At 43.6% G+C, this 12,414-nt stretch overlaps 1 protein-coding gene across 2 annotated transcripts; it reads right to left on the reverse strand.

Annotated features, from left to right (window-relative positions):
- Positions 1 to 1,101: 1,101 nt before the first annotated feature.
- On the reverse strand, positions 1,102 to 12,229 carry FGFR1OP2 (FGFR1 oncogene partner 2). 2 transcript variants are annotated; one of them, XM_036405022.2, is made up of 6 exons: positions 12,139 to 12,229; positions 9,157 to 9,293; positions 7,932 to 8,049; positions 6,893 to 7,035; positions 3,804 to 3,917; positions 1,102 to 3,463 (listed from the first exon to the last, which is right to left on the reverse strand). In XM_036405022.2, the coding sequence occupies exons 1-6, from the start codon at positions 12,140 to 12,142 to the stop codon at positions 3,326 to 3,328; spliced, it is 654 nt and encodes a 217-aa protein (XP_036260915.1). In that variant the 5' UTR covers positions 12,143 to 12,229; the 3' UTR covers positions 1,102 to 3,325. The 2 variants fall into 2 exon arrangements, with proteins under 2 accessions (XP_036260915.1, XP_036260916.1); XM_036405023.2 differs by having other exon boundaries at positions 9,157 to 9,394; positions 12,139 to 12,200.
- Positions 12,230 to 12,414: the final 185 nt, after the last annotated feature.

Below are 12,414 nucleotides of genomic sequence, written 5' to 3' on the forward strand. Positions count from 1 at the left end.
GGATTTCTGGTGCTGAGCACACTGCAGAGAAGTAATTGTCTGCCATTCTTCAAAAACATAAACTTTCACCTTGGGAAATGGAAAGAGACTGCAGCTGGGTTTGGTGGGTTTTCCCTGTGCCTTTTCTCTGCTGGTGCCTGAGGAGTGCTGCCAGCACGTGCTTCTTCCAAGACTGCAGTGACAAAGTGTTTCCCTCCTTGCTGAGCAGTTAGTTAAGGCAGTTGTCAGGTGAGTGTCTTCTGAACGTGGGCAATAAGGATATTCCCTGATACAAGGGCCACACTGGCTCCCAATGTCTGGGAACAGGAAGGTGGTTGCAGGCAGCAGGAACTCGGTCTCTGCGCCCATACAGTTCCAGTTCAGTCCCACTTATGCTAAATGGTCCATAAGCAAAGGAATGCAGCATCTAAGACTACAGCCTTCATTTAGCTGACCTGTGCTCTCTTATCAGCTTGGCTGGATAACAGAAGTGTACAGCCAATTTGTCACAGAAGAACTGATAAAAAATTACAAAATCTTTGTCCAGAGAAGCTGTGGCTGCCCCATCCCAGGCAGTGTTCAAGGCCAGGTTGGACAGGGCTAGGAGCAGCCTGAGATAGTGGAAGATGTCCCTGCCCATGACAGGGGGTAGCACAGGAGGAGCTTGAAGGTCTCACCTTCCCTCTGCCCTCATGCTGTGAGCAGCACCACGGTGCTCTCTGGCCAAAGTGAGGCCGGTCATGCCCCAGACACTCAGACTCCAAGCTCTCAAAAAAAAGTTCAAGTTTTACATTGCAACAGAAGACTTGAAATTTCCTCTTTTAACCAGAAAAGGAGCTTAAGGAAACTTCCTAAGCTTTTGGGCATTTACACAGGGATCCCACTACATGTAATTCTCCAGTGTCATTAGTTCTGTATTTTAACAATCTTCTAATCCCATGCGCTTATCAGAAAGTCAAAGCTGTTTTAAGCTTTTAGTTGTACAAACCAGCCAAATTTAGTTTCAGTCTGCCCTCGGCTGAACAGCTGCCACATAGAACAGTTTTGGTTACTTTCTTATCTTCTGTTGCCAACAAGGCTCATCTCGGAGCCAGTACCTTGCTTTAGGCATGGAGACATCCATGTTTTCAGTCAACTTTATTGATAAAATAAGTTTACTGTACAGTACACAATTCTAGCCATAAATCCTTTTCAAGCCATCTGCATTACAAAAATAACAGGTATGCAATGAAAAATAGTCACTCCACACACTGTGAAGGCTCTTTAAAATCCTACAGTGATCAGGTAGGGGACTGAAAGGGGAGACGTATCAAATGTGAAGACTAAGAGTAGATAAATTAAGTCACTTTTTCTTTGTAATTTACAAAAATAAACACTACTCAAGCATTATTTCCTAATAGAGCAACCTCAAAGTACTGCCACAGACCAACAACCCTCTTCTGTATTTGGAAGCCAAACCAGAAGTCAGCCATGAAGCTGAATTCAGCATCAAATGGATAGAAATGCCTCTTGACACCAGTGCGTGGTTGAAAAGATGCTTCTAGAAACAAGAACTTCAACAGCTGAACTCAAAATTCCTTGTAAGTTTGCAACAACAGAACTCTCCAGTGAAAAAAGATGTTGCTTCTGGTAAGTCAGCAGCTTGCAAGCCATGGCAGAAATGCAAAATCTAGATTAGAGAAGCACCAGCGAAGCTTTACAGATAATATAAAAGCAGACAAGAATATTTTGTGCTTGAGCTAAAATGTTCCCCCAGAATTTCCCCACGGCTGTTTCACAAGTCTGGAAACGGCCATAACTTTTTTCCATGCATGTGAATGTCCTCTATGTGTTCCTAAGCCTAGCAAGAAGCCAAGGTGCTCTGCAGAGAAGCAGCAGCTTTTCCATTTCTAAAGCAGCCTGTGAGAATGTGGAGGCCTGATTTACCTGTCCTGTCAGCACATGTATTAATCCACTGAAAACCAGTATTTACTGCCTGCTAATGCTCCTTTCTCACTTATTTCCTCTTAAAAGCACCACAGGAAGGAGCAGCAACAGAAAGAACAGAACAAAGGTACTGAGCTGCTCCTAAGTCAGTTCAGTGCCACTGAAAGCTCCCCCTTAGGCCTGTGGAACATTTAACTCGAGCTCAGGGAAGCTGTGCTGGGGCACAGGAAGCTGCATTGAAGCTGGCACGCTTGGAAGTGTTGGATGCTTAGTTCCTTCTGTGTTGCTGTGACTGAAAATCAAACTTGACTAAGCGGTGGTTGATTTCAGGATAGCTCAGCTCGTGTTGCTTGGTGGGTTATTAAACAGCCAGAATGTGAAACTGTGGATGGCAGCTGTAGCTCCACAGTTTTCTGTAGCTGACAGCTTTCACTCTGCTTAACTCACTTTAAAACCTTCTTGATGACTAGCTAGTACTGGAGAAAGGAAAATTAAGACTACTATTGCAGGCTTCCAACTCTGCCATGAAGCTGCTTCCTCCTTCCTCCTCCACCCTCATTTCTGCAGCCACTGCTTTTGTGCTTTCCAGTTACCATTCCTCACTCAGAAAGTTTGGGCAGGCAACTGGAGAAGAAAGACACAGGACTCATGTGGCTTCTTACTGACAGAGAACTGAGCTGGATTTCCCCTCTGAAAGGTAAAAGCTGAGGCAGAATTGTATTGCTAGCTGTGTGCCTGAGAACAACAAAGCGGGAACAGCTCTTTCCATGTTCTCACAATACAATTCAGTGCACAGATTTGAAAGAATCTTGTTTCATTTAAAAACTCCAAGCTATTGATTGACAGCATTCCTTAAGTTTAAAAACTGGCCTTGTATTTTAAAGCGATACCTCAAGGCTAAATGACAGAAATCCTTAAATTTCATGCTGCCTGTGTGCCCCTCCCATCAAAGAGGTTTGTTGCAAAATGAGAAGTCATTAAAACCAAAACAAAAGGAAAAAATGCTATGTGGATCATACACAGAGCATATTCATAAGTTACTACTTTCTAAGGCAGAGATTAGACTTGAAATCTTACCTTTATTATCGAAGAGTTGCACTGAACTTTGTATGAGCAATAATTTACATAAATTACTTGAAATCTCACCTTTTATCTGTAAAACAAGTTCATATAAAAAGAATATGCAATTCAGCAAGTGCATTAATCCATTTCCTACTGAGGTTAGATCTATGGCAATCAATCTGTCACTGAGGGTATTGCAGAACACCAGCTGAATTTATGTTACACAGTATAAAAGCCACTGAGCTGGAGTTGGATGTATCCTCTTGCTGGTGCCCTATTCAGTAACAAGTGCTTGACCAGTGCCCCCTGATGCTCCATTGGTTTAAGTGTGCAACTGAAGCTTGCTGATTCCCAGTCCTTAGCTTTTCCTCAGGCTCAGATCACTGCTTGTCACTAATCCTGACAGGGATGTGCTCTCTGATGCATCGTCCTTCTTGAGGTTCAGAAACGATTCTCTAGTGATTTGAAGAATTTCTCTCAAGCCTTTGTTTTCTTGCTAAAACCAGAGAGTGAAAAATACATTAGTAGGACTCCAGAAAGAAATCAGGTAAAGCCTCCCCTCTACTCCAAACTAATGCATAAGGAGTAAAACACTGACTTGAAATCAGTGCTGTGTCATCTTCTCCAAGGGAGCACATGAGGTTTCTGACCCTCCTGCTCTCTTGGAAGGGCTTTAAACACCCCCTCCTTGAGATTAAGCTGCAGCGGTGCTTCCCCTGCTCCAGCAAGGCAAGGGTAACACAACAGCAGCGAGTGACTGGGACAGTAACTCCATGAAACACCTGGAAGGATCTTTACTCCCTTTAATATCTGTGCCTCTGCAGCTTTCTCCTCACCTCCAGCTGGCTGATGCGCTCCTGCTCTTTGCAGCCGTGCCTTTCATCCACCTCAATGGCTTTTCTCATCACCGCTGCCATCTCTGTAATTTGGTCCACGTGCACTTGCAGCTCCTGAGATACAATATTTAGTAATATCTTAGTGATATATTTTCTGCATTATTAAAAAAGCAGAGCATTAAATGTTGTTTAGCTGCTGTGACATTTTTTATCACAGACCTCAATTTTGGAAAACAAATTCTCTCTAACATTACAGTGTGGCAGCCACAGTGGTCCTGTTTATTTAAATAAATCTGGTTTGCCTCACAGTGGAATCTGATAGAAGCTTAACTAACTGTGAACCCTGGCCTCAAAACAGCTACAAGATGGTGCTGTGCTTGCCCTGACCAGGCCCTTCTGTGCAGCAGGAACTGATGTGCGTTATTTTGGATATGCAAAACAGCTCCACTCCTGTGAGAACAGCAGGGAAAGCCACATTCTTTCCAGGTGTTTGAAACTGGATCTCCAGTACCAGTCCATGGACAGGCATTTTTTTCCAAAAAAGAGCAGGTGCAGTGGTCATCCTTACTATGTCATATACTACAAAACTCAAACCTGTCCTCCACTCTCTATTTTAGATACTTTTGCTTGACTCCACCTCCAATTCCAGCTTATTTGGGCTCTGGACTTCAGAGGTTCAGGATAAGGGTCACTGCTTCCTTTCCCTGCAATGCTGCATGAGAAGCCTGTGCCCCTCTGGCATTCACTGCTCAGTTAAGCCAAACGGTTTAAAGGTATTTCCAACAGATTTCCTTTTTCAACTTGTCTTTTATTCCAACTCTGCTGTGGTGCCAGTCTAGTTGTGCCTGACCTGGCCTTTGGACAAAATCCACAATATTTATTGGCTAGCATCAAGAAAAGCAGGACAGGAGGGTTGAAATGAAGGACAGTAGAGACTAAAGCTAAATCCCACCATTAAATGATGAATTTGATGGGAGATCTATACAGCTGGCAGATGATCAGCTTGCCTTTAAACTACCACAAAGAACTGCCTCAGCTGAATCATAATGAATCATCTGACCAAAACAAATACCCTTTACTGAAATAAACATCAGCCCTTTCCCCTCTGCCATTCCAGTTGCCCAAGCTATAATTTAGCAGTTGTTAAATGCCCACTCTCAATGTGAGGAAGCGGGGAAGAACTTGCTGTAAATCTTTATTTTCTTCTCAGTTTCTAGTACAGGTGATGACATGAAATATATTTTTTTAAGAACTCCCAAATTTAGCTTGACAGGAAGCTGTGGTCAGGCAAGGATGCACCCTTGAGAAGGACTGGTAGGAGCTGTGGGTTTCAGATATACTGCTGTTCTCCCTGCTTCCTGCTTTCACAGCTCAATACAACTGATCAATACAACTTCGGGCCTCTTCCAAGGTCACTGATGTTAGGTCAGACCCTAACACCAACACCAAACTGGAAGGCTCTGCTCTGGAAGGCACATGTGGAAAACAAAAAGAAGAGCGCAGTGACAGTGAAAGCCTCTGTGTATCTCTCTCTTTCATACACGTGGGGTTTTTTTCTCTCTAAAGAGATAAAACCAAAATGGGGCCACACCCATTTCAGGGCCTTGTTTCAGCTGAGCAAATTCAGACAGCACGCTTAGATCAGGGTCACTGCTACCAACACACACTTTTCTCTAGCATACAACACCGACAGAAGACACTATTTAAAGGAGGTGCTTCTTCATCTGCAGCAATCAATGCTCTTGTAATAATCTGTAAACAGGCACTAAAATAACAGCTTGCACTCAGGAAAATAGCATTACTGGGAACAGGGAGCTTAACTCCTTGGGTATAATGGATTTTTTGCTTAACAAGAGAGAGGTATTTAAAAAGTGTTTCAACATTGTTCAATCTTCTGAATATGAAGCTTGAGCTAGAGAATGAATAATGAAATTCCAGAAATCCTACGTGTCAGGATAAGGGTGATAAATCTTTTTCATCAGGCATTCATGAAGGAAGAGGTTTAATGAAAATGTTGAAGCCTAAATCTCCTGTTCCAATTACATTGTGAGATGTTATTTTTTCTTTTTTTGTTTCTTTTTCCTGTCTTTCCATTGAAGTGCTCCTAAATGAACTATCACAGTCCATTTCAGGATGGATTTCATTTTACCCCTCTTGTGTTGGCTCTCTTGAAGCTGGAACAGGTGCTATACCATATTCTGAGGTAATTTCTGTTGAAAATGATTTTTATCTGTCATTTTTCAAGATTTTATGTTAAAGATAAAGCTCTAATCCAATAATATTTTTTCATACCAATGGCAATAATTACACACATAGGATGCTGTAGCAGGCAAGAAAGAATCAAATTCTTAAATTCTGTTTTCCCAGTAAGCAGACCCTAAGTTTGCTTTGCAAACTTAAATTAGCTGAGGAGAAAGATTATTAAACACTTAGAACATGTTTGTCCACACAGCTGCATTGCTCTAATGATTATGTTACATTTTCAATGAAATGTAATATTTTGCTAAAAAGCTCCTGTTTAGATCTGTTAGTGACCCAGATTAATGAATTCCCCCAAAATTTAAAAGTCTTTCTGACTATTAAATAACTGAACATATACTTGTGTTTCTTGCTTCATCCAGTTAATCAATAGTCAAAAGGACTTTTAATTTTTAAAATTTATTTGCAATATTTAGGGGGAAAAAAATTAAATATTGAATTTAAAAAGTTTGCTCCTCCTACTCTCCCTAAGCAGAAGTTTATTAATGATTTTTTGGTGTCACAAGCATAAATTAAAGCTAGTCTAAAAGTCTGACTATTACTAACCTCTGGCAGTGTAACAGTGCAGTTGCCTTAAAGACTGAAGTGAAACAAAAGAAAATTAAGCAAATGCAGTAATGAAATGCTACCTGTTTAAAGTTCTAATAAATGAGAAGGTTGACTCACTCAACTGATAGTTTCCTGATCATGTTGAATGGGGTGGATTATAAAAATTAGGGCTCATTAGTAGTACATAGCATAAAAACTGACATGAAGTGAGCTTTGAATTGATTCACTACAAACTAAGGTTAACTAAAAAACAAAGCAAAAACCCTCAATGAAGTTATTACCTTGGAATGTTGCTCTTTTAACTTCATTATTATACTCGGATCATCCTTTTTGCTCGCCATAAGCAACCTAAACATCTGTTCTCTGTACTTGCTCATGATGAGTTCCAGAGCTGACTGGTGCTCTTCGAGAGACGTGCGCAGTTCTGCCAACAGAATTCAAAATGCAGTTAAGAGTTTAACACAGAGAACCAAATCAAAATGCACAAGGATTTCAGCTTGAGAAAACTGAAATGAGCCCGTAACTGAGTGTCCCCGCTCCCTGCACCGTGAAATCTACCCAGGCTCTGCAAATGGCTTTGATGGTGATCAGCCTGGGCGAAATCCTGGTCAGTAACAGTGTCTTTTGTTAGTGTGACTTTGTGTTCAGTGCCTGTGGCTGACAAAAGCCAGCTGGAGTGCGGCTGAGCAGCTTTACCCCAGCCACTACAAGCCACACTGTACGAAAGGTAGGAAGGAGTTCACAGATCTGTCTTAATCTGCAGCTTGGTAAAACCAGAGTTGAAAAATGCTTCTGTTCAAAATCTACTGAGTCAAAAGATAAATAACCCCTGAAATAAGGCAAGACTCATCTGAATTGAGATCACTGAATCCTTTGCTGAGTGGAACTGTTAGAATATCTAAGACTTTCTTGGAGGAACAGTGCATTCCTAGTGTACAGAATACCAGAAGGAATTCTACTTCTCTACTTACACCGTAACTTGTCCTGGCTGTTCCTATTATTTTCAGCAGTCGCTGAACACTTCTTCAAAAAGATCCCTATATTGTAGAATAAAGTTCTATTTATTTCCTCAATTGTGCTGGACATTAGGTAAGGACCAAAAAAGGTAATTTTTCCCAAATCTCTCTTTTAATTCATCAGTCCCAGAGGTTGGACTTTAGGACTCTTGAACTGAATTTTGATCAGTTAAATTGGCAAATTGAAACCAGAAGAAAAAATTTCTTCTACAGCTCTGTTTTGAAAAAAGATCAGTGGTAAAAGTCTCACTATTTCCAGTGATACAGGCTGGAGCTTGAAAAGGGTAGAATATTAATATTTTACCTTTGTTTTCCTGTTGCAATTCCCTAATCTGTCTGTTTTCCTGCTGGATACCCATCACTAGAGTAGACCGAGGGCGATGTCTTGCTACTTCATTGAGCTCTTGGATTTCTTCCTGGTACTGGTTATTACAAAAACAAACCAACAAGGTACAGCATATTTGATTAACCAAAGGCAGGTATTACTCAGCAGGTCACAAAGCACCATTTCTACTGTCACTCACAGTCTGTAACCAGGAAGACAATGCTTGCTTTTAAATAATAATATCAAACACACACACCAGAAAGTGTTGCAGACATCCTGTCCTTTAGAGACACAAAAGCATCACCTTAGATGTGTGTCGTGGATGCTATTTAACCTTCAGTTAATGCAGGCCAAGTTCACCATCAGGCAATTTAAAACTCATAAAGATGTGGTAAAGACAAACCATGAGGTATTAACCTCCTGACATTTACTGTGGCTTCCCAAAACCTTAAGCCACCAGGCTGTGTGGGTACAAGTCACTCAGGCCCGAGTCAATGGATCCTGACTCCCAACACATGGGGATATGTAATACTCTTGATCTGAAGCCATGAAGCCTCAGCATGCCTAGTTTTACAGGGCTAAATTGCATGCAAGGTGTTATACTTTTATAGGCCCATTAACATATCTTGGGTTTGTTAAAGTGACAGGATGGACTCCCATATGGAAAGTCACAAGAAACCTTTACGTTTTCCCAGGAGGTGTCTTGTGAAATTCACACTCAATCTAACAACACGCCTTGAGCAGCTCAACATTAGAATAGAAGTGAGCACAAAAAAGCCCAAGAGGCTATTTTGGAAACAAAAGGAGACAGTGCAAAGACAAAGTATTCTGTACAGAAGAAAACATGTCAGAGCCTCTGTATGATTAAATGGGCACGCTGAAATTAATAAAATTGTGTAGTATTGCATTGGAGAGCAAACCAAGAGACACCACAGAGCGGTTTGTAAGATACCAAGCCCATTTCTACCAGCATTCTTCAAATAAATGCTTGTTTTCAATATTTAAACTGGAGTAACTGTGAAAATGTTTTCACAGTCTCAAACTATATGAACAAGCTATTTTTAGATGAGAGCCACACCCCTATCTAAAAACACCGAGTGTGCATTAGAGGGTTAACCCAGCAGCCCGCTCATTCCGTGCAGCACAGAAGCCCCCAGAGCTGGAAGTGCTGCACTGTCAGGATAGGCAGGGCTGGAGAGCAGACCTGTTTCATGGCTTCCACCCGCTTGTTGAGCGCCGTGGTCTGTTCGATGAGCGCCTCGGCCGCGCTGTCGTGCTCCCTCAGCCGCTCCACCAGCGCCTTTGCATCCGCCAGCGCCTTCTCGATGGTGCAGCTCATTTCTGAACATGACAAAGGCAGCGCTGGCACGCAGCACCTCTGCACAGCACAGCTGCCAGAGGCAGGGCACCCAGCACAGCAAAGCTGGGCAGCACCCCTGCTTCTGGCAGAGTGATACAGAAAGTAAAAGAATGTTACATGAACTCATTCCTTTTTAGTGCTACTTATTTTTAAATTTGCCCTCCTAACAGATACACTTCAGGATAACCAGCACAAAAGAGAATGCTGAAGGACTACAGTGGCCTGGAAGATTCTGATGACTTAAATCAGCAGGGAAGGAGCAGCTCAAACTGATGGAGTAGAGAAAATCGCTCAGGCAGAGTTCAGAAGACAAAAGGCTCGTGTTTTGTTCATGTCTATAACTGAACACAAACATTGGTGCGTGGAATGGAACTGTGACATTTTCAAAGCACGAAGAGAGACAGCAATTCAGCTAATGAAAAGAAGCAACTGCACCCTTAAAACATCGCCCTTCCACCTGCAGCACTTGTTCACAGGAATTACAGATTGCCAGAACTGCCAAACTTGCAAAATGCTTGTGTCTATTGCAAACAGTACTGGCCTTTACACTGCAATTTTCATATTCATGCTTGGTAGGTTAAGTTTCGAGACCAACATTTTCAGTCTATGCTTTTATTTTCTTTTAAGGAACCTTGGACTTAGTCTACTGAAAAGGAAATCCATTTAAACTCCTTGAACAGTCTTCAGCAATCAAACAGCAGCAATAGAGGTTTATGAGATTTATGGGCCTTGTTTATATCAGGCTTAATATTTGGTTTAGGAAATGTTCTAAGGTACTGAAAGAATCTATTAAATCCATTTCTTAGCCAGGCTATTTGCAAAAGTAAAGATTTTTGTAAGCATTAAAGATTATTGAGTCTTTCCTCAGCTACATGAAAAAAAAATCACTTCAGGTTGATTTTCTAACTTTCTCAGGGACCTTTACCAATCATAGCCCAGGATCTTATGACCAACTTAAAGAAATCCTCAAATTTGCCTCAGCTGACCTTTTGCTCCTATCCCAGGTAAGCAGCAGAAGGAAGGATATTTCAAACACTAGACATTTTACCTGTGTGTTCTGGGATTCATGTGCTACCAAAAGCATCAGCACTTTGGCATGTGCAGGTTTCCTGTTTATCAGATAACGGTGACATCTAACTTTCCATATGATGTATCTGAGACAGCCAGGCCCCCAGCAGAGTGCTGGGCTATCACAGGTGCTTAATTTATTCACCCTGACTAAGCACTTGGAGCTCTTTCAAATACAACATGGAAAGGAAACACAGTGCACTGTTTTTAGAGATCTGCTTTTCTTGCTCCTGCCTCCAGTCAGATCTCCTATAGAAACATCCCAGACAAAAGATGACCTTCTCCACTAACTGGCTGAACTGCTGCAGAAATTGATTTAGTGAGATCCATGTTGCTGCTGAAGAGCAGCCTTTAATTCAGCTCACTCTCCAGGAATTCTCTGACCAGTATAAACAAAGCCTCTGAGGCCTCTATGTGAGCTGGGAATACATTTGGCATTCAGACTACAATGCACTTAACACCTCTGATAATTTGTCTGCATGCACATAAATTTTTAAACAGCATCTGTTTAATAGATGCACTTTCTTGTTTTTGCCCCAGCCCAACCATGTCAGAGAAAAGGAAGTTTGTTTGTGGCAAAGGCACTGATGTTTCTTTTCCCAGGAAATGTGCTGGGAAAGATGTGTGGAACACAGCCCCAAAAATTCTGTAGTCACTGTCCCCTGTCAGGCCAGGGCCCAGCTTCAGTTTTCAGGCAGCATCTGTACCTCAAAAAGCAGAATCACTTTTTGTATCATGGTGATTCACAGTGGCTCCAAATCATGGCTAGGATACCTTTCAGTATCCAAGACACTGGTCCTAATCCTTGAATCTTAAAATGCTCTCTGGCTACCTGTGAAAAACAAAACCTTTGCCTGATCCTGAAACTGAGCTAAATCTGTGAGTTAGCCTGGACATTTAGGGGGTGGAAAAAGCTCCAAGTAATCATTAATATAATTGATTTAAGCAAATTCTTATCATGTATTACTTTTATGAGCATGACTACGGGAGCTGAAGTTAATGATTCCTGAGCCCTGCCCTAGCAGAGATGCCCAGTTGCACAGATGCTCGTTACTGCAACCTTGTCAACAGGTAGCAGAGCCCCAAGTCACCCCAGCAACACTCCTACTGCACACTGTCACTTCCTGCTATTTGCTAATGGCATTCATCATCAAATTAAACACCAAAAAACAACACCAAAGAGTAAAGATCTCTGCGCGACCACCGCCTTCTCCTAACTTTCTGCATCTTTCTTTTTTTATCCTTACTGGAAGCCACCTTTTCCCACAGCTTTTGGGTTCTGTTACCACGGAGACCAGTTTGGCAGCGCTGAGCCAGAATGCAATTTCCAAGGAATTCCAAGGAATTTAAGCTGGTGCAAAGGTCCCGGCGTGACAAGAGCATCCCGGGGGTGTCACCGCCGCACTCCCGGCGTGACAGATCCCGGGGTGTCCCCTCCCGGTGTGACAGCGGCGTCCCGGGGGTGTCACCGAGGGGAGCGTCGCCTCCTGCCCCCAAAACGCGGCGCCACCGCGACGCTGAGGGGCGACACCGGCGCCTGTCGTGACACCGGCGCGAGCCGGGACACGTGAGGAGTCCCGGGCCCGCCCCGGCCCGCGGGTCTGAGGTGGGGGCAAGGGGTGTCCTGCTCCTTCACGCCCCTCAGGGCGCCCCGGCCGTGAGGCGTCCCAACGCAAGTCTGCCCGCGCTCCCGATCGCCCGGCGGCGGCCACAGCGGCAACTCCCCGCCGTGTCCCCGAACCCCTCCACGGAACTCACTCATGCCCGGGGCTCCGGCCGCGCCGGGGGTGCGCCCGGACCGGCCCCGACCGATGTCAAATGGCGGCGCCAGTGGAGGCCAGCGCGTCCCGTCCCCGCCAGGGGGCGCCGTGGGGAGGGGGCGGTACCGGCCGCGCACCGCTCTCGCGAGAACACGCCCCTCCGCGGCCGTCGGCTCCAAATCTCGCGAGAGAACGCCCCGCCCTCCTCCACATGCCGGGTCCTGCAGGTGTGAGGAGGGTGTCGAGCCAAACCTCGGGATCTGTGTTGAACTGT

The sequence above is a fragment of the Molothrus ater genome, chromosome 5 (genome assembly GCF_012460135.2).
Source record: "Molothrus ater isolate BHLD 08-10-18 breed brown headed cowbird chromosome 5, BPBGC_Mater_1.1, whole genome shotgun sequence".
Lineage (NCBI taxonomy): Eukaryota > Metazoa > Chordata > Aves > Passeriformes > Icteridae > Molothrus > Molothrus ater.